This window comes from Streptopelia decaocto (assembly GCF_964273445.1).
Source record: "Streptopelia decaocto genome assembly, chromosome: 20".
Lineage (NCBI taxonomy): Eukaryota > Metazoa > Chordata > Aves > Columbiformes > Columbidae > Streptopelia > Streptopelia decaocto.
The window spans coordinates 274,094-294,299 of record NC_138675.1 but is presented as its reverse complement, the minus strand read 5'-3'; the positions used below and the strand labels follow the sequence as shown (position 1 = coordinate 294,299).

The 20,206-nt window shown below is 58.1% G+C and overlaps 2 protein-coding genes and 2 long non-coding RNA genes across 4 annotated transcripts; 2 read left to right on the top strand and 2 right to left on the bottom strand.

Annotated features, from left to right (window-relative positions):
• Positions 1 to 347: 347 nt before the first annotated feature.
• On the top strand, positions 348 to 5,462 carry LOC309448363 (uncharacterized protein; the record flags this gene model as incomplete). The annotated part of the gene is made up of 13 exons (XM_082069835.1): positions 348 to 468; positions 963 to 1,042; positions 1,240 to 1,365; positions 1,502 to 1,581; positions 1,673 to 1,793; positions 2,117 to 2,206; positions 2,583 to 2,687; positions 3,168 to 3,317; positions 3,515 to 3,669; positions 3,984 to 4,125; positions 4,568 to 4,744; positions 5,014 to 5,169; positions 5,442 to 5,462. 13 exons carry the CDS (start codon positions 348 to 350, stop codon positions 5,460 to 5,462), a joined length of 1,524 nt encoding a protein of 507 aa, XP_081925961.1.
• Positions 5,463 to 5,647: 185 nt separating this feature from the next.
• LOC309448331 lies at positions 5,648 to 6,788 on the top strand. The gene is made up of 4 exons (XR_014185786.1): positions 5,648 to 5,737; positions 6,102 to 6,204; positions 6,464 to 6,526; positions 6,617 to 6,788. It is a non-coding gene; the product is annotated as an uncharacterized lncRNA (long non-coding RNA).
• A 7,049-nt stretch (positions 6,789 to 13,837) lies between these two features.
• On the bottom strand, positions 13,838 to 14,906 carry LOC309448332. The gene is made up of 4 exons (XR_014185787.1): positions 14,817 to 14,906; positions 14,350 to 14,452; positions 14,028 to 14,090; positions 13,838 to 13,937 (listed from the first exon to the last, which is right to left on the bottom strand). It is a non-coding gene; the product is annotated as an uncharacterized lncRNA (long non-coding RNA).
• Positions 14,907 to 15,091: 185 nt separating this feature from the next.
• On the bottom strand, positions 15,092 to 20,206 carry LOC309448362 (uncharacterized protein; the record flags this gene model as incomplete). The annotated part of the gene is made up of 13 exons (XM_082069834.1): positions 15,092 to 15,112; positions 15,385 to 15,540; positions 15,810 to 15,986; positions 16,429 to 16,570; positions 16,885 to 17,039; positions 17,237 to 17,386; positions 17,867 to 17,971; positions 18,348 to 18,437; positions 18,761 to 18,881; positions 18,973 to 19,052; positions 19,189 to 19,314; positions 19,512 to 19,591; positions 20,086 to 20,206. 13 exons carry the CDS (start codon positions 20,204 to 20,206, stop codon positions 15,092 to 15,094), a joined length of 1,524 nt encoding a protein of 507 aa, XP_081925960.1.

Sequence of the window (20,206 nt, the reverse complement as noted above, 5' to 3'; positions counted from 1 at the left end):
TGTCCGACAGGACGGTGACGAGACAGGGTGTGAGCACGGAGCTGGCGAGAGCCCCCGAGCGTAGCCCACGTCTTTCAGAGAATCGGAGAATCTTTTTGGTTGGAAGAGACACTTAAGATCATCGAGTCCAACCACAACCTAACTCTAGCTGCCCCCGGCAGACTGTCTGCTGCCCCTGGCAGACTTGGAGCAAGGAGCTCCTGAGCGCAGCTCACGTCTTTCCCCAACGAGGAGCACACGAGCGCAGCCCAAACCTTTCATCGCTGCCTCTGGCAGAGCTGCAGCACCAAGGCGTTTTGCCGAAGCATCCGCCTTCCCTATCCTCAGACGTAGCCTTTGTCTGCAAAATGGCGGAGAGACCCCCCAGCCGACCTAGGCTGGCCTGGCAGGAGGAGGTTGGGGCTCCCCAGGAGGTCAGATCTCCACTGGACCCCAACCAGGTTGATGTGGTCCAGCCACTGAAGATCGGTGAGTGAGGGGCCCTGATTGTCTGGCCAGAGTGGGGCCCAGCTATCCCTTTCTGCTCCACGCCGGGATCACGTTTCCCCTCACGCTGGCAGGGTGTTCCCATGGGTGGTGATTGTGCTCCCTGAAGTCCAGGGCTGCTCTGAGCTGGGAGCTGGCGCCAGCACAGCTTCTGCGGGCAGAGGGGACCCAGCTCCTGCTCCAGGGCACTGGCAGCCAGAGGCAGCTGGGCGGGCAGGAGGCAGCCGTGCTGCGGGACGGGGACCTTTCCTGCCCGTCTGAAGCGAGTTCCTCACCCGCTGCACCGGCCGCTTTCCCCGTCCTGCCTGGCTCCAGCATCTCAGCCCGTCTGCCCGGCACCCTGCAGCCCTGACACGCATGGGAAGACCGTGCCAGGGCAGCGGGCACTGGGATGGACATGGGGCAGATCTCCTTCCTCTGCTCTGTCCTGCCTGCAAACCCTCTCTGCAGCCCTCCCTGCTCTCCTCCTTTATTAGATGCTGCCTGGTTACCTGTCTACCAATTCGAAAGGACACGCGTGGACTCCATCGTGTCCTTTGTCAGCAGCCCAGAAAAGGTAACCATGGCCGTTTGGAAGGCGGCTGAGCCCGTGTCTGCTGCCAGGGGCTCTGCTGCGGGGACTGGAGGGTGCTGGCTGGGCAGAGCTGCTGCTCCCAGGGCGCTAATTGGCACTGCACCCCCATGCTGTGGTGCCGCTGGCCGTGTGTCCCCATCTCACACTCCCTGTTTGTCTCTCTGTCCCCTGGCTGCCAGGAGGAGAGCCAGAAGATTCCATTTCTTCAGAACATTTGTGACCTGTGCTACAACAGCAAGCGCCGCGGCCCTCCACAGGGCCTAGATCTCTTCTGCCAGAGATACGGCCTGGCAGAGAATATCAAGGTGAGGGGATACGTGGCGTCTCTGGGGAAGGGGGCGATGCCCCCGGCACCCTGTGAGGACAGCGCTGGGCAGGGCCAGGGGCTGGTGGCGCTGGGTGCTGGCAGCTGCCAGGTCCCATCCCGGCTGTGCTCTGCAGGTGCTGCTGGAAGAAGAGCCCAGGAACAAACTGCGCACGGCGGTGCGGTGGAACGCCATGCTTGCCATCGCCGAACTGAGGTACCTGCCCATCCCTCCCGGGGACCCCTGCACGAGATCTCGAGGCACTGCTCCAAATACCAAAGTGTGACTGGCTCCTCTCTCTTTACAGCGCAGTGGAAAGGGCGCTGGAGGGCAAGGAGGCAAGCCTCCTCCAAGCCTGCTTTTCTAGTGTCTTCTTGCTTCCTCCAGAAGAGAAATTGCAGGATATGGGCCGTTATCTCTTCTTAAAAGTAAGTGCTTGGTGAACTACAGGACCCAACAGTCCCTCTGGCGGCTCCCTGTTCACCCCGTGCTGATATATAACCAGAAAGACAAGGCAGGGTTGGTCTCAGCTCTGCTTTCACACCCTCATGCCTTCATCTGCTGACAGTTGGCCTGGCCACATCCAGCACCAATTGCTGCTCCGCCCGTAGCAGATTATTTGCCCCTGAGTCTCTCCCAGGCACAGCAAATCAGCACAGGAGTTGCCTCTTGGCACTGAGCGTTCCTATCAGTTCCCCGTGTGTGAAACAGATGGCAGGAAACACAGCCAAAACTCGTTGTCTTCTTGCAGACCATGGAAGCCATGGACAACATGCTGCAGGCATTGGTGCTCGGCTCTTCAGCCTCCAGAGTCAGTGAGCTGCTCCAGAATATCTTCCAGGTCTGGCGTGTGCAAAGAGTGGGCTTCACAAGGGCTGTTCCTCACCCTGGGGGACTGGGTGTCCACTCTGGAGTGGACAGTCCCACCCGGTGCCGTGCAGAGAGCGCTGCCGGGAGGGTGCCCACCTCCCCGGGGAACCAGGGGCTGCCCGCCAGGCTCTTCCGCAGCACAGTGGCCGCAGAGGGTGGCATCTGCCTTCCTGCCTGGCCACAGGGCGGGCCCAGGGCATTTGTTCCAAGCCTGCCAGGGGCCCGAGGGTCAGAACCCCACTACAGGCTTTGCTCGAGAACAGAGTCCAGCCCAGGAGTTGAGCGGTGCTGCTTCTGCTGGAGCGGTGGCTGCTCCCAGGGCTCACCAGCAGCTTCTCTCTTCCCAGATGCTCTTGACCTTCACCACCTCTGAGAGAGAATGTGTGCAGGAGAGGGCTGTGGGGAGGATTGAGAAGTTGAGCTCTGCGCTATTCAGACATCCCACACTGGCGGTAAGGAGCCAGGCACCTTCCAGCCAGCCCGTCTCCCCATCCCTGCACCCCAGAACAGCCTGCAGCTCTCCCCACGGGGGGCTGCTGCCCAGGCAGCTGCTTTGGGAGCTGTGGCTGGCATGGGCCTGCAAAGCCCTGACGGCCCACAGAGCCAGCCCTGGACACACGCTTGGGTTCAGGGCTTTGGCACCAGTGTCCCAGCAGCAGGCCAGTCCTCCTGGCCACCAGCAAGCCCTGGTTCACGGCAGGGCCAGCACCCTGTGCCCATGAGTCCAACCCTCCTCCCTCACTCCAGGGCCTCTGTTCTCCTCCTCCCCGTGCAGTCACTGCCGCCCCTGCTGCCAGCTTTGCTGCGGGCTCTGCCACCAGCACTGTCGGGGGTCTCTGCAGGGCTGCTGGCACTGCCTGGCTAAGCAGCAGCATCAGGGCACTGGGTGTGATTTGGCTTCACTTCCTTCTTTTCTTTCCTTCCTCCCATAGTCCTGTGCGAGATACCTCAGAACTTCTGAAAGGACAGACATCGTCCTTGTGTTCATCGAGGCGATGAGAGACACCAGCACCTTTGACAAGAAGCGGGCAACAGACTTGCTGGACTTGTTCATGGAATTCCCTGACTTCTGGCTGGCGGATGTAAGTGGCCAGTGGCTGGATTGCCCTGCCAGGCTTCAGCCCTGTCAGGCCTTGTTCCTTCCTCCATCCCTCCCCCCCAACCCCTGGTGTCTCAGGAATCTGAAGCCACATGACGGTGGCAGAGAGGGATGGGAAGGACAGCTGAGGAAGTGGCTGCACTCCAGTGGCAGCGCCATCCTCACCTGTGTCTCCTCCAGCTGCCAAAGATCATGAGATGCATCCACAAAAACCTGGACAGCATCAACACAGCACCAGCTCGGCAGAGAGTGGAGTCCCTGCTTCTCCTCATGGCTGACAGGAGACCTGGGAAGGTGCTCACAACGCTGCTGAGGATCGCTCCACCAGGAGACAGGTACTGGCCCCAAAAGCCATGAGGGCTTGTTCACTGTGGGGAGAGGGGCACAGAGCCAAGGAATCCTGCAGGCCACCCCCGAGGAGCAGGACCCTCCATCCCAGCACATTTGCCAGCGCTGGGGGTCAGCCAGGCCCGCAGCAGCCACAGCTGAGCAAGACAGCCCAGAGCCCCCCACTGCGCTCCTGCCAGCCCCACGGGAGCAGCAGCTCAGCCTCTGCTGCTGCCCAGGGCATCCCAAGCATCCTGCAGCGCTGAGCCCGGACACGCTGCTGTGGCCCAGGCTGCCCTGCTGACGGAGCGCTCTCTTGCAGGACTGCCCTGGACATGTGGGACGTGATGATCTCCACACCCAAGACTTTGAAGCAGCTCTTAAAAAACTTGCGCAAAAGACTCCTGGTCACAGACTCCAGGTTTCCCGAAGGCGTCATCAGTGGGTCAGAAAGACCTGACATGGTGAGCAGGGCAGCATCAAAAGGAGCCATGTTGGCAGCTGGGCTGGGGCATTGGGTGAGGCGGTGGCTTGGCCTTGGCTGGGGGTCAGGCAGTGGCTGAGAGCTCCAAATGCCCTCCCTGCCGTGCTGGGGCCTGATGGCTGCCTGGGGAGCTTTCCAGGCATGGAGGCTCTCCAAGACATCTGCCCGTGGGGGCCTCTGGGAAAAGGGGATGGCTGAGCAGGGCACAGGGATTCATTGCTTTTCAACCCTCCCTGCCCTGGCCCTGCTCTCCTGTATCTCCGTGGCTGTGCCTATGGCCACCACCTGCCAGGAGGCTGCCACAGAGATTCCTGTGCCACCACCTGCCACGGAGCTGGACAGGAGGCTGGTGCTCACTGACAGGCTTTTTTAACAGGGTGGTCTTTGATCCTTTCACAAAAATGAAACTGTGTTTCATACAGGCAAGAAAAATACAGTCCCTCCTGCCGCAAGTTGTGGGGTTGCTCGACTCCAGCAACACAGAAATGAAAAGGGAAGTCCTGACATTCTTCTGCAGCGTGATGGGACACCTGAAGAGGGAAGAGGCCAGACCCACTGTGGAGCAGCTGGAGGAAAAGCTCCTGCCCCTCTTTGACGATGTAAGGCTGATGACGGAGACTGAGCCCTGGGGATGGGCAGCCTGCAGTGACAGCTGCCCTTCAGCCCAGCCCCGTGGGCAGCACTGGGAGCAGGCTCTGCTCCCCTGGGCTCTCGTGGGATGGCTTCTGGGCTTTACAGCCCAGCACGGCTCCCTGCTGCACAACCTGACCCTGGAGCATCTCCCCTCACGTCAGCCCCGATACTGCCCCTGCTCACCATGGGCAGAGAGCTGCTGGGATTGAAGTCCGGCTTTCCTCCTTCCTCCCAGGAGTCCAGACAGCTGCGAGCGCTCTCCATCCGCCTCTTCAGAGAGCGGGTGCAGTCAGTGATGGGGCATGACAAGAAGAGGATTAAGAGCTACGTGCACCGTGCACTGCTCCCCCTCTTCTTTCGTTTGAGTGACCAGAGCAACAACGTGGCCAAGGTACAGATTTCCACGCTGAGCACTGAGGCAGAGAGGGGTGTGCTGACAGCACACAGGTGTCCTGGGCACCAGGGGACAGGGCTGCTGGCAACTGGCAGCCTCCTCCAGCCCATAGGAAGGATCCTTACAGACCCAGCACGAGTAGCAGTAGGGAAGCTGCCATGGCCATTTCCACCACCTGCCATGGCTGGTCTCACAGGGCTCAGCAGCAGCCTGTGGCCACCGAGGCCTGAACTGGCGCATCCCTATGGGCTCCTCAGCTGTCCCTGCAGGTGCTGGGTCTCGAGCTTTGAGCCTCAGTCCCTGTTTCCCAGGGCTGTGCCCAAGAGAGCCCCAGATGTTTGGGCCAGGGCATGTCGCTGCCCGCAAAGGGCAGGTGTTCCAGGAACAAAGCCAAGAATGGGGGGTTGCCAGGTGTCCTTATGCAGACCGTGGGTGCCATGTCCCATCTTCTGCTGTTCTGCAGGCTGCCAGGGAAGCCCTCCTTGGTGCAGCAGAGCTCCTGAAATGGAAGCAGCTCAAACACCTAGTGCAGACTCAGCAGACATGGAGGATTGGAGAGAGCTTGGTGAGAACAACGAAGGCCCAGGCTGACTGAGGGCTGCCCCACATGTCTGGGCTGTGGGCTCTGCAGATGTGCCTCGCCCGCCCTGCTGCAGCCCCAAGCTGCATCCTTGTTCCCTGTCCTCAAGAACAGAACCCCCAAGGGCTCTTCGCTCTGCCCCACGCCCGGCGGGAAGGAGGGCTCTCAGCACCCCTGGGACCACTCTGCCTGTGTCTGTCTCAGCCTCAGCCCAACAGGGCTACTGGCTGGGGGGCAGGAGTGGCCTGCGGGGAAAGGGAAACCTGGGTTACTGGGAGGAGGGACTGGTCCAGCCAGCTCGGGGTGGGGTGCAGACAGTGACATGCTCACAGCCTTGTGCTCTCTCCAGCTGGAGCAGAACAGGAGCAGGGCTCAAGAGCTCTTGAGTCAGAGCCTGCCATACCTGAGGGATGCTCAGGCCAGCTTGCGAGAGGCGGCCGTGAGGTTCATTGGTGAGTCAACGTCCCCAGGGTCCCTCTCTTGGCAGCCTGGCCCCAGTCCCCACCGCTGCCCTGGCACAAGGAGCAGCCCTGTGCCTGCCAGAGCCCCGGCTGCCCCGGGCAGGGCCTTGGCCTCCCCTCCAAGCCCTGCCCACACAGGTGGCCTCGGTGGCTGCCTTGCTCAGTCGCGCTATGTCAGCTCTGGGGTATCCCCTGGGGCCAGCTCTGATGAGGGGGAGGGAACAGGGGTCTGACGGAACTCTGTGCCCAGGGCTGGCTGCGCGGCCCCTGAGGGACCGAAGGGAGGAGGAGAAGCTGGCTGAGATCTGCAGTGGTGAGTAGGGAGCTTGGTCAGGAGGAGGGGATGCCTGGGTGTCTCTGCAGACGTGGGAGATCATCTGGGCTCTGCTTCTTTCTGTTGCAGCCCTTCGGCCCTTGGAGAAGGACAGTAAACCCTTCATCCGCTCCCTTGCTGCTCAGACCATTGCAATCCTGAGCAGTCCAAGGGAGCAGCCACGATGGCGATGGGCCCTGCAAGCCCTGTGCTGCTGGCGTCGCTGACCCAGGTGGAGGAGCAGCTCTGCTTGTGGAAAAATGGCTGGATTTTAATAAAGAGCCCTTCTTGAAGTTGGGTTGGATGTCTGCCTTTTTCCAAGGACCCCAGAACCTCTCTGATTGCTGTGGCACTTTAGAGAGCACAGCCCGGCATCATGGGCAAGGGTGACGTAGCAGACAGGAGCACTTGCAATGAGGCTGTCCAGGGCAGCTGAGATGAATCTCACTGGGCCAGTGGGGTTTGTTCCTGGAGTCACACACAGAAATGTCACGGTCTGTCAGGCATCCACATCTGAGCTGGCATCCTGGGCTCCTTCTGCACCCAGGGATGTTCAGAGACAGAGTCTGTCCCTTTTACACACAGAGGCAGGAGTCACAGTGTCCCTCTGGCCTCCTGTTGCCACTCCCAAGGGATGGGAGGCACCTCAGCCCTGTGGTGTGTCACCCTGCTCTGCACTCATCAGAGATGTCCCACGCCATGAGGAATGGACATGGGGACATTGGTTAAAGGAACCACAACCCAGTGCTGAATTTAGGCAGTTTGCATGGGATGTTACTCCCAACTTATCAGACTTTCTTAGCTAACATAGTCATAAATCTAAACATGAGCTTCTTCAGCATTCCTTTGGTCTCTTATCAGCACCGAGTACAGCATCCTAGGAAAAATATACAGGCTAAAACTCAGAAAAGTACAGCCACCTAGAAGAACATAGATGAAAGAAAAATCACTAAAAGAGAACTGGTCTTGCTTTTCACAAAACTGGGACAGTTTCTAAGCTCTGCAGAAACTCAGAAAGTTGAAAGCTGTAGTAGGAACTTGCAGCACAGAGACATTGGCTCTGTCCCTTCCTGCTTTAGAAAGAACAGACTGCTTCACCACCCTCACCATGAAGAATTTTTTCCTAATATCCAATCTTAACCTCCCCTGGCGCAATGTGAGGCCATTTCCTCTTGTCTCTTGCTACTTGGGGAGAAGTTCTTTACCTGCCCAAGAATACAGCCATGCAGGCCAGGAGCTGCCAGCTTCTCCAGGAGATGCGGTGGGATAGGGTGTCAAAGGCTTTACTGAAGTCTAATTACACAACATCCACGGCCTTTCCCTCATCTACTAGGTGGGTCACGTTGTTGTAGGAGGACATCAGGTTGGTGAAGCGAGACCTGCCTTTCACAAACCCATGTTGAGTGGGCCTGATCACATGGTTTTCTTGTATGTGCTGTGTGATATCACTCAGGATGTTCTGCTCCATGACCTTCCCTGGCACCAAGACCAAACTGACAGGTCTGTAGTTCCCTGGATCCTCCTTCCAGCCCTTCTTGTGGATGGGCGTCACATTAGCCAACTCCCGGTGAACTGGGACTTCCCCAGTTAACCAGGATTGCTGATAGATAGTGCGAAGTGGCTTAGTGATCACCTTGGCCAGCTCCTTCAGCACCCTTGGGCGTATCCCATCTGGCCCCATAGACTCGTGGGTGTGCAAGTGGTGTAGCAGGTCACTAACCATTCCCCCTTGGATTATTGTGGCTTCATTCTGCACCCCGAGCCTGTCTCCTGTCTCAGGGGGCTGGGTACCTGGAGCACCACCACTCTGACTCCGAAAGACTGAGGCAAAGAAGGCATTTAGTACTTCAGCCTTGCCCTCGTCCTCTGTCGCTGTGTTTCCGCCCGTACCCCTCAGGGGATGGAGATTCCCTTTAGCCCTCCTTTTGTTGCTCATTTATTTATAGAAACATTTCTTGTTACCTTTCGTAGTGCATCAGATTGCACATCACCTCTCCTGCCTAGAGAGAGACTGCTGTGATAGAGAGACTTGCACTCATGAACTAGTGATATACAAATTTTTGTGTGTGTGTATATACATTTGAAGACAGGCAGAAAGCAGTAGTGATTTGGGTATGACTCAAATGGTATGGAATAAGCGGGAATGGTTCTCTTTTAGTGATTTTTCTTTCAGCTCAGTTCTTCTCAGTGTCTGTACTTTTCTGAGTTTCAGCCTGCATATTTTTCCTCGGATGCTGCACTCGGTGCTGATAAGAGACCAACGGGATGCTGAAGAAGCTCATGTTTAGATTTATTACTATGGTAGCCAAGAAAGACTGGTAAGTTTTCCCATGTTCCGTTGTGAGAGGGGCATGTTTGAAGAGGGGTGGATGGAACAGGTTACTAGAACTGACCAACGGAAGGATTCCACCCCATAATTGTCATACCCCCTATATAAGAGGGTGATCATGAGGGTCACTCTCTCTTCGCCCATGGCCGGCATCTGGAGAGAACCCTGTCTGTCTGTCTGTCTGTGATCCACAGCCCTCAGGCCCTGCATCCTGCAGCCAGGTTCCGGTTTGCTGTGCAGTCCCGCCCGTGACTTCCGGGGCCTGAGCTGCAGCTGCTGGAGCCGCCAGCCCCGCACCCCCAGCTCTGCTGCTGAGTGACGCCAACTGCACATCCAGCACTTGACATTGGTTTTGTATATTTTGTATATATTTTCTATTTATTAGTAGCATTAGTAAAACCCTTTAAAACTCTCCAACTTGAAGGCTAAGTCTCTCTTCCTTTCCCCTTATCTATCTTATCATCTTTCCGATCTAAAGGAAGGGGTGGCGGGAGGTAAAGGGGATAACAGAGAGCATCTGCCACAGTTTATTGCTGCCTTGACTTAAACCATAACAATGGAAGAAGGGAGGAGAAGATGACTTGGGCACCACTTTAATTCACTGGCACCCCCAGGACTTTAGAGTCTTCCTTGATTCTACCCAGGTTCCGCCTTGCGCTGCCATTCGTGCCCACGTGGAAGAGCGGCTGTGCTGTACAGGGGCAGAGCGGGACCAGAGCCTGCAAAGGGATGGCCATGGACAGGGAGGTGAACTTCAGCTACTGCAGGAACCAACCGGAGAACACCATTTCTGAGGGGTGAGGATGGCTGCCGGGCATGATGGGATGGTTGGGAAGAACCGCTCAAGGCAGAATGGAAGCGTAACTGTTTGGGATGATGAAATCGGTGAAAAGGCAGGTTAGTACATCCATAACCACCACTGAGAGGGGGTCATCCCCATCCCTGCTATGCAGCCGACAGCAGAGTGCCCGTGTAACCCAGGTGTGATGTCACAGCCCATGTTCCATCTGCAGCGCCGGTGCCCAGCAACAACCACAACACAGCCACCCTCTCCAGCTCTCAGCACTGCCCTTGTCTGCTCCTCTTACTTTCTTCCCGCTTACCCTGGTCCCAGTCCAGCCCTTCTCTCCCGTTCCCAGTGCCTCAACCGCATAACCCAACCAATCACCACACCCAATGCCTCAGTCCCTTTTTTCGGCTCACCCGTCTTTTGTTGTGAAGCTCCGGAGGAAGAGGAGACTTGTGTTGCTGGAGGTACAGTCCCGCTGCATGGCTTTGGGCACCTCCACTGCCCGGGCAGGCTGGAGCAGGCACCGCGGGGATGGCGTGGGGTGGGGACCCCACTCTGGGGAGCTTGGGGACCAGGAGCTCAGCTTGTCCGCTCCACCCACCCCTGCAAGGCCACGGGCTGGGAGAAGCCCTTCTGGGCTGCTCGTCCCCTGCTGAAATCAAGCATCCCTGCCTGGGGGGACACGTCCCCGTGCGAGTCCAGGGCACCCTGGGCTCGTGCTGGAGGGATGCTCAGTGGGAGCAGCTGGTGCTGCCCGCAGCCTGAGCCCGTGCCTCCTCTGCCCCTTTCCAGGCAGGAGCCAAGGCAGCCCAGCCCTGCCTGTGGAGCAGCGCGGAGCCAAAAAAACACCTGCGCAAGGTAAGGGGCTCCTGGGCACCAAGGGAGGTGTGGGGCCGGAGTCTGTGCTTGTGATGCCCTGAGGGACAGGGACATGGCTGCTCACCCCTGCCCCTCCACTCCCACAGAGCTGCTCCACAAGATGCCGAAGCGCACAAAGCACGGGATTCTCTGGATGTAGGTGGTGGCCCGTGGGTGCTGGTGGCCCAGGAGCTGCCCAAACTCCAGGCAGCTCTTGTTGGCGAAGTGCCCAGGGGACCCATCACCCCACAGCTCTCCCTGGGCAGCGAGAGGGGTCAGGGGTGCTGAGACTCCCGTCCCACAGCTCTGCTGAGCTGCCCAGGGCAGGACCAATGCACTTTTCTGCTTGGCTTTTGCCTTAGGTTACACCACACTGTGCTGGGGGCTGGAGAGGCAGTTGCTGCATGGGGGCTGAGCAGGCAGAGGAGATGCAGGTGGATGAAAACATTGAAGAATACCTGGAGGTGGATCAAGTGCAGATGGATGAAGACATGGAAGTGGATGAGGATGCGGAGGAAGAAATGGAATTGGAGAGTGACATGTTAGAGAAAATGGAAGTGGATGGGTAGATGATATGTTGATGATGGGCTTGGTGGGGTGGGAGAGACAGAAGAGGGAGTTAGTAGTTTGTTGTGTGTATTTACATAGTGTATTGATTTGTAGTGTGTATTTATTGATAGTGTAGTGTATATTTATGTTGTATGTATCAAGTAGTATGTTGATTGTATTTCATTTGTTGTAGTTCGTGTTTCTTTCTGTAAATAGGTTTATCTTTCTATTTTTTTCTGTAAAGATATTTATTCATGTTTTTTCAGACCTGCGCTCTTTGTCTTTTTCTGGTATTGGCCGAGCTGTGGTTTCCGCTTGCTCTGGGTTCCTGGGACTGGAGGTGGCTGGGGGTGCTGGCACGGCCGTCCCGGGGACAGGGGGTCCCTGTGCACAGAGGGCTCCCACTTGCAGTGCTCACGGCACTGGGCACCTGTGGGTTGGTTCATGGGCTGCTGGAAAGCGGTGTCCCCAACAGCAAAGCTGCCACCAGCAACAAGTGAGCTCTTCCGTGACCAAGACCTGCATGGATACCATCAGAAGAAATACAGAAGGGCTCGTGGGCAACGGGGAGGTCGCCTTGGGCATAGTGACCATGAAATGATGGAGTTTTCTGTTCTTGGAGAAGTTAGTAGGGTGCTCAGCAGAACTTCCACCTTGGACTTCCGAAGGGCAGACTTTACCCTGTTCAGGAGGCTGCTTGGCAGAGTCCCTTGAGAAGCAGTCCTGAAGGACAAAGCAGCCCAGGAAAACTGGTCTCTCTTCCAGAAGGAAATCTTAGAGGCACAGGAGCACGCTGTCCCCGTCTGTCTAAAGATGAGACGGCAGGGAAGAAGTTCCGGCCCGGCTGAATAGAGAACTGCAGCTGGAACTTGGGAATAAAGGGAGAATTTATAAACTTTGCAAGGAGGGGCAGGCTGCTCAAGAGGAATACAAGAATGCCGCAAAGTTAGGCAGGGAGAAAATTAGAAAGGCCAAAGACCAACTAGAGCTGAGCCTGGGCACCACTGCGAAAGGTAACAAGAAATGTTTCTATAAATAAATGAGCAACAAAAGGAGGGCTAAAGGGAATCTCCATCCCCTGAGGGGTACGGGCGGAAACACAGCGACAGAGGACGAGGGCAAGGCTGAAGTACTAAATGCCTTCTTTGCCTCAGTCTTTCGGAGTCAGAGTGGTGGTGCTCCAGGTACCCAGCCCCCTGAGACAGGAGACAGGCTCGGGGTGCAGAATGAAGCCACAATAATCCAAGGGGGAATGGTTAGTGACCTGCTACACCACTTGCACACCCACGAGTCTATGGGGCCAGATGGGATACGCCCAAGGGTGCTGAAGGAGCTGGCCAAGGTGATCACTAAGCCACTTCGCACTATCTATCAGCAATCCTGGTTAACTGGGGAGGTCCCAGTTCACCGGGAGTTGGCTAATGTGACGCCCATCCACAAGAAGGGCTGGAAGGAGGATCCAGGGAACTACAGACCTGTCAGTTTGGTCTTGGTGCCAGGGAAGGTCATGGAGCAGAACATCCTGAGTGATATCACACAGCACATACAAGAAAACCATGTGATCAGGCCCACTCAACATGGGTTTGTGAAAGGCAGGTCTCGCTTCACCAACCTGATGTCCTCCTACAACAACGTGACCCACCTAGTAGATGAGGGAAAGGCCGTGGATGTTGTGTAATTAGACTTCAGTAAAGCCTTTGACACCCTATCCCACCGCATCTCCTGGAGAAGCTGGCAGCTCCTGGCCTGCATGGCTGTATTCTTGGGCAGGTAAAGAACTTCTCCCCAAGTAGCAAGAGACAAGAGGAAATGGCCTCACATTGCGCCAGGGGAGGTTAAGATTGGATATTAGGAAAAAATTCTTCATGGTGAGGGTGGTGAAGCAGTCTGTTCTTTCTAAAGCAGGAAGGGACAGAGCCAATGTCTCTGTGCTGCAAGTTCCTACTACAGCTTTCAACTTTCTGAGTTTCTGCAGAGCTTAGAAACTGTCCCAGTTTTGTGAAAAGCAAGGCCAGTTCTCTTTTAGTGATTTTTCTTTCATCTATGTTCTTCTAGGTGGCTGTACTTTTCTGAGTTTTAGCCTGTATATTTTTCCTAGGATGCTGTACTCGGTGCTGATAAGAGACCAAAGGAATGCTGAAGAAGCTCATGTTTAGATTTATGACTATGTTAGCTAAGAAAGTCTGATAAGTTGGGAGTAACATCCCATGCAAACTGCCTAAATTCAGCACTGGGTTGTGGTTCCTTTAACCAATGTCCCCATGTCCATTCCTCATGGCGTGGGACATCTCTGATGAGTGCAGAGCAGGGTGACACACCACAGGGCTGAGGTGCCTCCCATCCCTTGGGAGAGGCAACAGGAGGCCAGAGGGACACTGTGACTCCTGCCTCTGTGTGTAAAAGGGACAGACTCTGTCTCTGAACATCCCTGGGTGCAGAAGGAGCCCAGGATGCCAGCTCAGATGTGGATGCCTGACAGACCGTGACATTTCTGTGTGTGACTCCAGGAACAAACCCCACTGGCCCAGTGAGATTCATCTCAGCTGCCCTGGACAGCCTCATTGCAAGTGCTCCTGTCTGCTACGTCACCCTTGCCCATGATGCCGGGCTGTGCTCTCTAAAGTGCCACAGCAATCAGAGAGGTTCTGGGGTCCTTGGAAAAAGGCAGACATCCAACCCAACTTCAAGAAGGGCTCTTTATTAAAATCCAGCCATTTTTCCACAAGCAGAGCTGCTCCTCCACCTGGGTCAGCGACGCCAGCAGCACAGGACTTGCAGGGCCCATCGCCATCGTGGCTGCTCCCTTGGACTGCTCAGGATTGCAATGGTCTGAGCAGCAAGGGAGCGGATGAAGGGTTTACTGTCCTTCTCCAAGGGCCGAAGGGCTGCAACAGAAAGAAGCAGAGCCCAGATGATCTCCCACGTCTGCAGAGACACCCAGGCATCCCCTCCTCCTGACCAAGCTCCCTACTCACCACTGCAGATCTCAGCCAGCTTCTCCTCCTCCCTTCGGTCCCTCAGGGGCCGCGCAGCCAGCCCTGGGCACAGAGTTCCGTCAGACCCCTGTTCCCTCCCCCTCATCAGAGCTGGCCCCAGGGGATACCCCAGAGCCGACATAGCGGGACTGAGCAAGGCAGCCACCGAGGCCACCTGTGTGGGCAGGGCTGGGAGGGGAGGCCAAGGCCCTGCCCGGGGCAGCCGGGGCTCTGGCAGGCACAGGGCTGCTCCTTGTGCCAGGGCAGCGGTGGGGACTGGGGCCAGGCTGCCAAGAGAGGGACCCTGGGGACGTTGACTCACCAATGAACCTCACGGCCGCCTCTCGCAAGCTGGCCTGAGCATCCCTCAGGTATGGCAGGCTCTGACTCAAGAGCTCTTGAGCCCTGCTCCTGTTCTGCTCCAGCTGGAGAGAGCACAAGGCTGTGAGCATGTCACTGTCTGCACCCCACCCCGAGCTGGCTGGACCAGTCCCTCCTCCCAGTAACCCAGGTTTCCCTTTCCCCGCAGGCCACTCCTGCCCCCCAGCCAGTAGCCCTGTTGGGCTGAGGCTGAGACAGACACAGGCAGAGTGGTCCCAGGGGTGCTGAGAGCCCTCCTTCCCGCCGGGCGTGGGGCAGAGCGAAGAGCCCTTGGGGGTTCTGTTCTTGAGGACAGGGAACAAGGATGCAGCTTGGGGCTGCAGCAGGGCGGGCGAGGCACATCTGCAGAGCCCACAGCCCAGACATGTGGGGCAGCCCTCAGTCAGCCTGGGCCTTCGTTGTTCTCACCAAGCTCTCTCCAATCCTCCATGTCTGCTGAGTCTGCACTAGGTGTTTGAGCTGCTTCCATTTCAGGAGCTCTGCTGCACCAAGGAGGGCTTCCCTGGCAGCCTGCAGAACAGCAGAAGATGGGACATGGCACCCACGGTCTGCATAAGGACACCTGGCAACCCCCCATTCTTGGCTTTGTTCCTGGAACACCTGCCCTTTGCGGGCAGCGACATGCCCTGGCCCAAACATCTGGGGCTCTCTTGGGCACAGCCCTGGGAAACAGGGACTGAGGCTCAAAGCTCGAGACCCAGCACCTGCAGGGACAGCTGAGGAGCCCATAGGGATGCGCCAGTTCAGGCCTCGGTGGCCACAGGCTGCTGCTGAGCCCTGTGAGACCAGCCATGGCAGGTGGTGGAAATGGCCATGGCAGCTTCCCTACTGCTACTCGTGCTGGGTCTGTAAGGATCCTTCCTATGGGCTGGAGGAGGCTGCCAGTTGCCAGCAGCCCTGTCCCCTGGTGCCCAGGACACCTGTGTGCTGTCAGCACACCCCTCTCTGCCTCAGTGCTCAGCGTGGAAATCTGTACCTTGGCCACGTTGTTGCTCTGGTCACTCAAACGAAAGAAGAGGGGGAGCAGTGCACGGTGCACGTAGCTCTTAATCCTCTTCTTGTCATGCCCCATCACTGACTGCACCCGCTCTCTGAAGAGGCGGATGGAGAGCGCTCGCAGCTGTCTGGACTCCTGGGAGGAAGGAGGAAAGCCGGACTTCAATCCCAGCAGCTCTCTGCCCATGGTGAGCAGGGGCAGTATCGGGGCTGACGTGAGGGGAGATGCTCCAGGGTCAGGTTGTGCAGCAGGGAGCCGTGCTGGGCTGTAAAGCCCAGAAGCCATCCCACGAGAGCCCAGGGGAGCAGAGCCTGCTCCCAGTGCTGCCCACGGGGCTGGGCTGAAGGGCAGCTGTCACTGCAGGCTGCCCATCCCCAGGGCTCAGTCTCCGTCATCAGCCTTACATCGTCAAAGAGGGGCAGGAGCTTTTCCTCCAGCTGCTCCACAGTGGGTCTGGCCTCTTCCCTCTTCAGGTGTCCCATCACGCTGCAGAAGAATGTCAGGACTTCCCTTTTCATTTCTGTGTTGCTGGAGTCGAGCAACCCCACAACTTGCGGCAGGAGGGACTGTATTTTTCTTGCCTGTATGAAACACAGTTTCATTTTTGTGAAAGGATCAAAGACCACCCTGTTAAAAAAGCCTGTCAGTGAGCACCAGCCTCCTGTCCAGCTCCGTGGCAGGTGGTGGCACAGGAATCTCTGTGGCAGCCTCCTGGCAGGTGGTGGCCATAGGCACAGCCACGGAGATACAGGAGAGCAGGGCCAGGGCAGGGAGGGTTGAAAAGCAATGAATCCCTGTGCCCTGCTCAGCCATCCCCTTTTCCCAGAGGCCCCCACGGGCAGATGTCTTGGAGAGCCTCCATGCCTGGAAAGCTCCCCAGGCAGCCATCAGGCCCCAGCACGGCAGGGAGGGCATTTGGAGCTCTCAGCCACTGCCTGACCCCCAGCCAAGGCCAAGCCACCGCCTCACCCAATGCCCCAGCCCAGCTGCCAACATGGCTCCTTTTGATGCTGCCCTGCTCACCATGTCAGGTCTTTCTGACCCACTGATGACGCCTTCGGGAAACCTGGAGTCTGTGACCAGGAGTCTTTTGCGCAAGTTTTTTAAGAGCTGCTTCAAAGTCTTGGGTGTGGAGATCATCACGTCCCACATGTCCAGGGCAGTCCTGCAAGAGAGCGCTCCGTCAGCAGGGCAGCCTGGGCCACAGCAGCGTGTCCGGGCTCAGCGCTGCAGGATGCTTGGGATGCCCTGGGCAGCAGCAGAGGCTGAGCTGCTGCTCCCGTGGGGCTGGCAGGAGCGCAGTGGGGGGCTCTGGGCTGTCTTGCTCAGCTGTGGCTGCTGCGGGCCTGGCTGACCCCCAGCGCTGGCAAATGTGCTGGGATGGAGGGTCCTGCTCCTCGGGGGTGGCCTGCAGGATTCCTTGGCTCTGTGCCCCTCTCCCCACAGTGAACAAGCCCTCATGGCTTTTGGGGCCAGTACCTGTCTCCTGGTGGAGCGATCCTCAGCAGCGTTGTGAGCACCTTCCCAGGTCTCCTGTCAGCCATGAGGAGAAGCAGGGACTCCACTCTCTGCCGAGCTGGTGCTGTGTTGATGCTGTCCAGGTTTTTGTGGATGCATCTCATGATCTTTGGCAGCTGGAGGAGACACAGGTGAGGATGGCGCTGCCACTGGAGTGCAGCCACTTCCTCAGCTGTCCTTCCCATCCCTCTCTGCCACCGTCATGTGGCTTCAGATTCCTGAGACACCAGGGGTTGGGGGGGAGGGATGGAGGAAGGAACAAGGCCTGACAGGGCTGAAGCCTGGCAGGGCAATCCAGCCACTGGCCACTTACATCCGCCAGCCAGAAGTCAGGGAATTCCATGAACAAGTCCAGCAAGTCTGTTGCCCGCTTCTTGTCAAAGGTGCTGGTGTCTCTCATCGCCTCGATGAACACAAGGACGATGTCTGTCCTTTCAGAAGTTCTGAGGTATCTCGCACAGGACTATGGGAGGAAGGAAAGAAAAGAAGGAAGTGAAGCCAAATCACACCCAGTGCCCTGATGCTGCTGCTTAGCCAGGCAGTGCCAGCAGCCCTGCAGAGACCCCCGACAGTGCTGGTGGCAGAGCCCGCAGCAAAGCTGGCAGCAGGGGCGGCAGTGACTGCACGGGGAGGAGGAGAACAGAGGCCCTGGAGTGAGGGAGGAGGGTTGGACTCATGGGCACAGGGTGCTGGCCCTGCCGTGAACCAGGGCTTGCTGGTGGCCAGGAGGACTGGCCTGCTGCTGGGACACTGGTGCCAAAGCCCTGAACCCAAGCGTGTGTCCAGGGCTGGCTCTGTGGGCCGTCAGGGCTTTGCAGGCCCATGCCAGCCACAGCTCCCAAAGCAGCTGCCTGGGCAGCAGCCCCCCGTGGGGAGAGCTGCAGGCTGTTCTGGGGTGCAGGGATGGGGAGACGGGCTGGCTGGAAGGTGCCTGGCTCCTTACCGCCAGTGTGGGATGTCTGAATAGCGCAGAGCTCAACTTCTCAATCCTCCCCACAGCCCTCTCCTGCACACATTCTCTCTCAGAGGTGGTGAAGGTCAAGAGCATCTGGGAAGAGAGAAGCTGCTGGTGAGCCCTGGGAGCAGCCACCGCTCCAGCAGAAGCAGCACCGCTCAACTCCTGGGCTGGACTCTGTTCTCGAGCAAAGCCTGTAGTGGGGTTCTGACCCTCGGGCCCCTGGCAGGCTTGGAACAAATGCCCTGGGCCCGCCCTGTGGCCAGGCAGGAAGGCAGATGCCACCCTCTGCGGCCACTGTGCTGCGGAAGAGCCTGGCGGGCAGCCCCTGGTTCCCCGGGGAGGTGGGCACCCTCCCGGCAGCGCTCTCTGCACGGCACCGGGTGGGACTGTCCACTCCAGAGTGGACACCCAGTCCCCCAGGGTGAGGAACAGCCCTTGTGAAGCCCACTCTTTGCACACGCCAGACCTGGAAGATATTCTGGAGCAGCTCACTGACTCTGGAGGCTGAAGAGCCGAGCACCAATGCCTGCAGCATGTTGTCCATGGCTTCCATGGTCTGCAAGAAGACAACGAGTTTTGGCTGTGTTTCCTGCCATCTGTTTCACACACGGGGAACTGATAGGAACGCTCAGTGCCAAGAGGCAACTCCTGTGCTGATTTGCTGTGCCTGGGAGAGACTCAGGGGCAAATAATCTGCTACGGGCGGAGCAGCAATTGGTGCTGGATGTGGCCAGGCCAACTGTCAGCAGATGAAGGCATGAGGGTGTGAAAGCAGAGCTGAGACCAACCCTGCCTTGTCTTTCTGGTTATATATCAGCACGGGGTGAACAGGGAGCCGCCAGAGGGACTGTTGGGTCCTGTAGTTCACCAAGCACTTACTTTTAAGAAGAGATAACGGCCCATATCCTGCAATTTCTCTTCTGGAGGAAGCAAGAAGACACTAGAAAAGCAGGCTTGGAGGAGGCTTGCCTCCTTGCCCTCCAGCGCCCTTTCCACTGCGCTGTAAAGAGAGAGGAGCCAGTCACACTTTGGTATTTGGAGCAGTGCCTCGAGATCTCGTGCAGGGGTCCCCGGGAGGGATGGGCAGGTACCTCAGTTCGGCGATGGCAAGCATGGCGTTCCACCGCACCGCCGTGCGCAGTTTGTTCCTGGGCTCTTCTTCCAGCAGCACCTGCAGAGCACAGCCGGGATGGGACCTGGCAGCTGCCAGCACCCAGCGCCACCAGCCCCTGGCCCTGCCCAGCGCTGTCCTCACAGGGTGCCGGGGGCATCGCCCCCTTCCCCAGAGACGCCACGTATCCCCTCACCTTGATATTCTCTGCCAGGCCGTATCTCTGGCAGAAGAGATCTAGGCCCTGTGGAGGGCCGCGGCGCTTGCTGTTGTAGCACAGGTCACAAATGTTCTGAAGAAATGGAATCTTCTGGCTCTCCTCCTGGCAGCCAGGGGACAGAGAGACAAACAGGGAGTGTGAGATGGGGACACACGGCCAGCGGCACCACAGCATGGGGGTGCAGTGCCAATTAGCGCCCTGGGAGCAGCAGCTCTGCCCAGCCAGCACCCTCCAGTCCCCGCAGCAGAGCCCCTGGCAGCAGACACGGGCTCAGCCGCCTTCCAAACGGCCATGGTTACCTTTTCTGGGCTGCTGACAAAGGACACGATGGAGTCCACGCGTGTCCTTTCGAATTGGTAGACAGGTAACCAGGCAGCATCTAATAAAGGAGGAGAGCAGGGAGGGCTGCAGAGAGGGTTTGCAGGCAGGACAGAGCAGAGGAAGGAGATCTGCCCCATGTCCATCCCAGTGCCCGCTGCCCTGGCACGGTCTTCCCATGCGTGTCAGGGCTGCAGGGTGCCGGGCAGACGGGCTGAGATGCTGGAGCCAGGCAGGACGGGGAAAGCGGCCGGTGCAGCGGGTGAGGAACTCGCTTCAGACGGGCAGGAAAGGTCCCCGTCCCGCAGCACGGCTGCCTCCTGCCCGCCCAGCTGCCTCTGGCTGCCAGTGCCCTGGAGCAGGAGCTGGGTCCCCTCTGCCCGCAGAAGCTGTGCTGGCGCCAGCTCCCAGCTCAGAGCAGCCCTGGACTTCAGGGAGCACAATCACCACCCATGGGAACACCCTGCCAGCGTGAGGGGAAACGTGATCCCGGCGTGGAGCAGAAAGGGATAGCTGGGCCCCACTCTGGCCAGACAATCAGGGCCCCTCACTCACCGATCTTCAGTGGCTGGACCACATCAACCTGGTTGGGGTCCAGTGGAGATCTGACCTCCTGGGGAGCCCCAACCTCCTCCTGCCAGGCCAGCCTAGGTCGGCTGGGGGGTCTCTCCGCCAT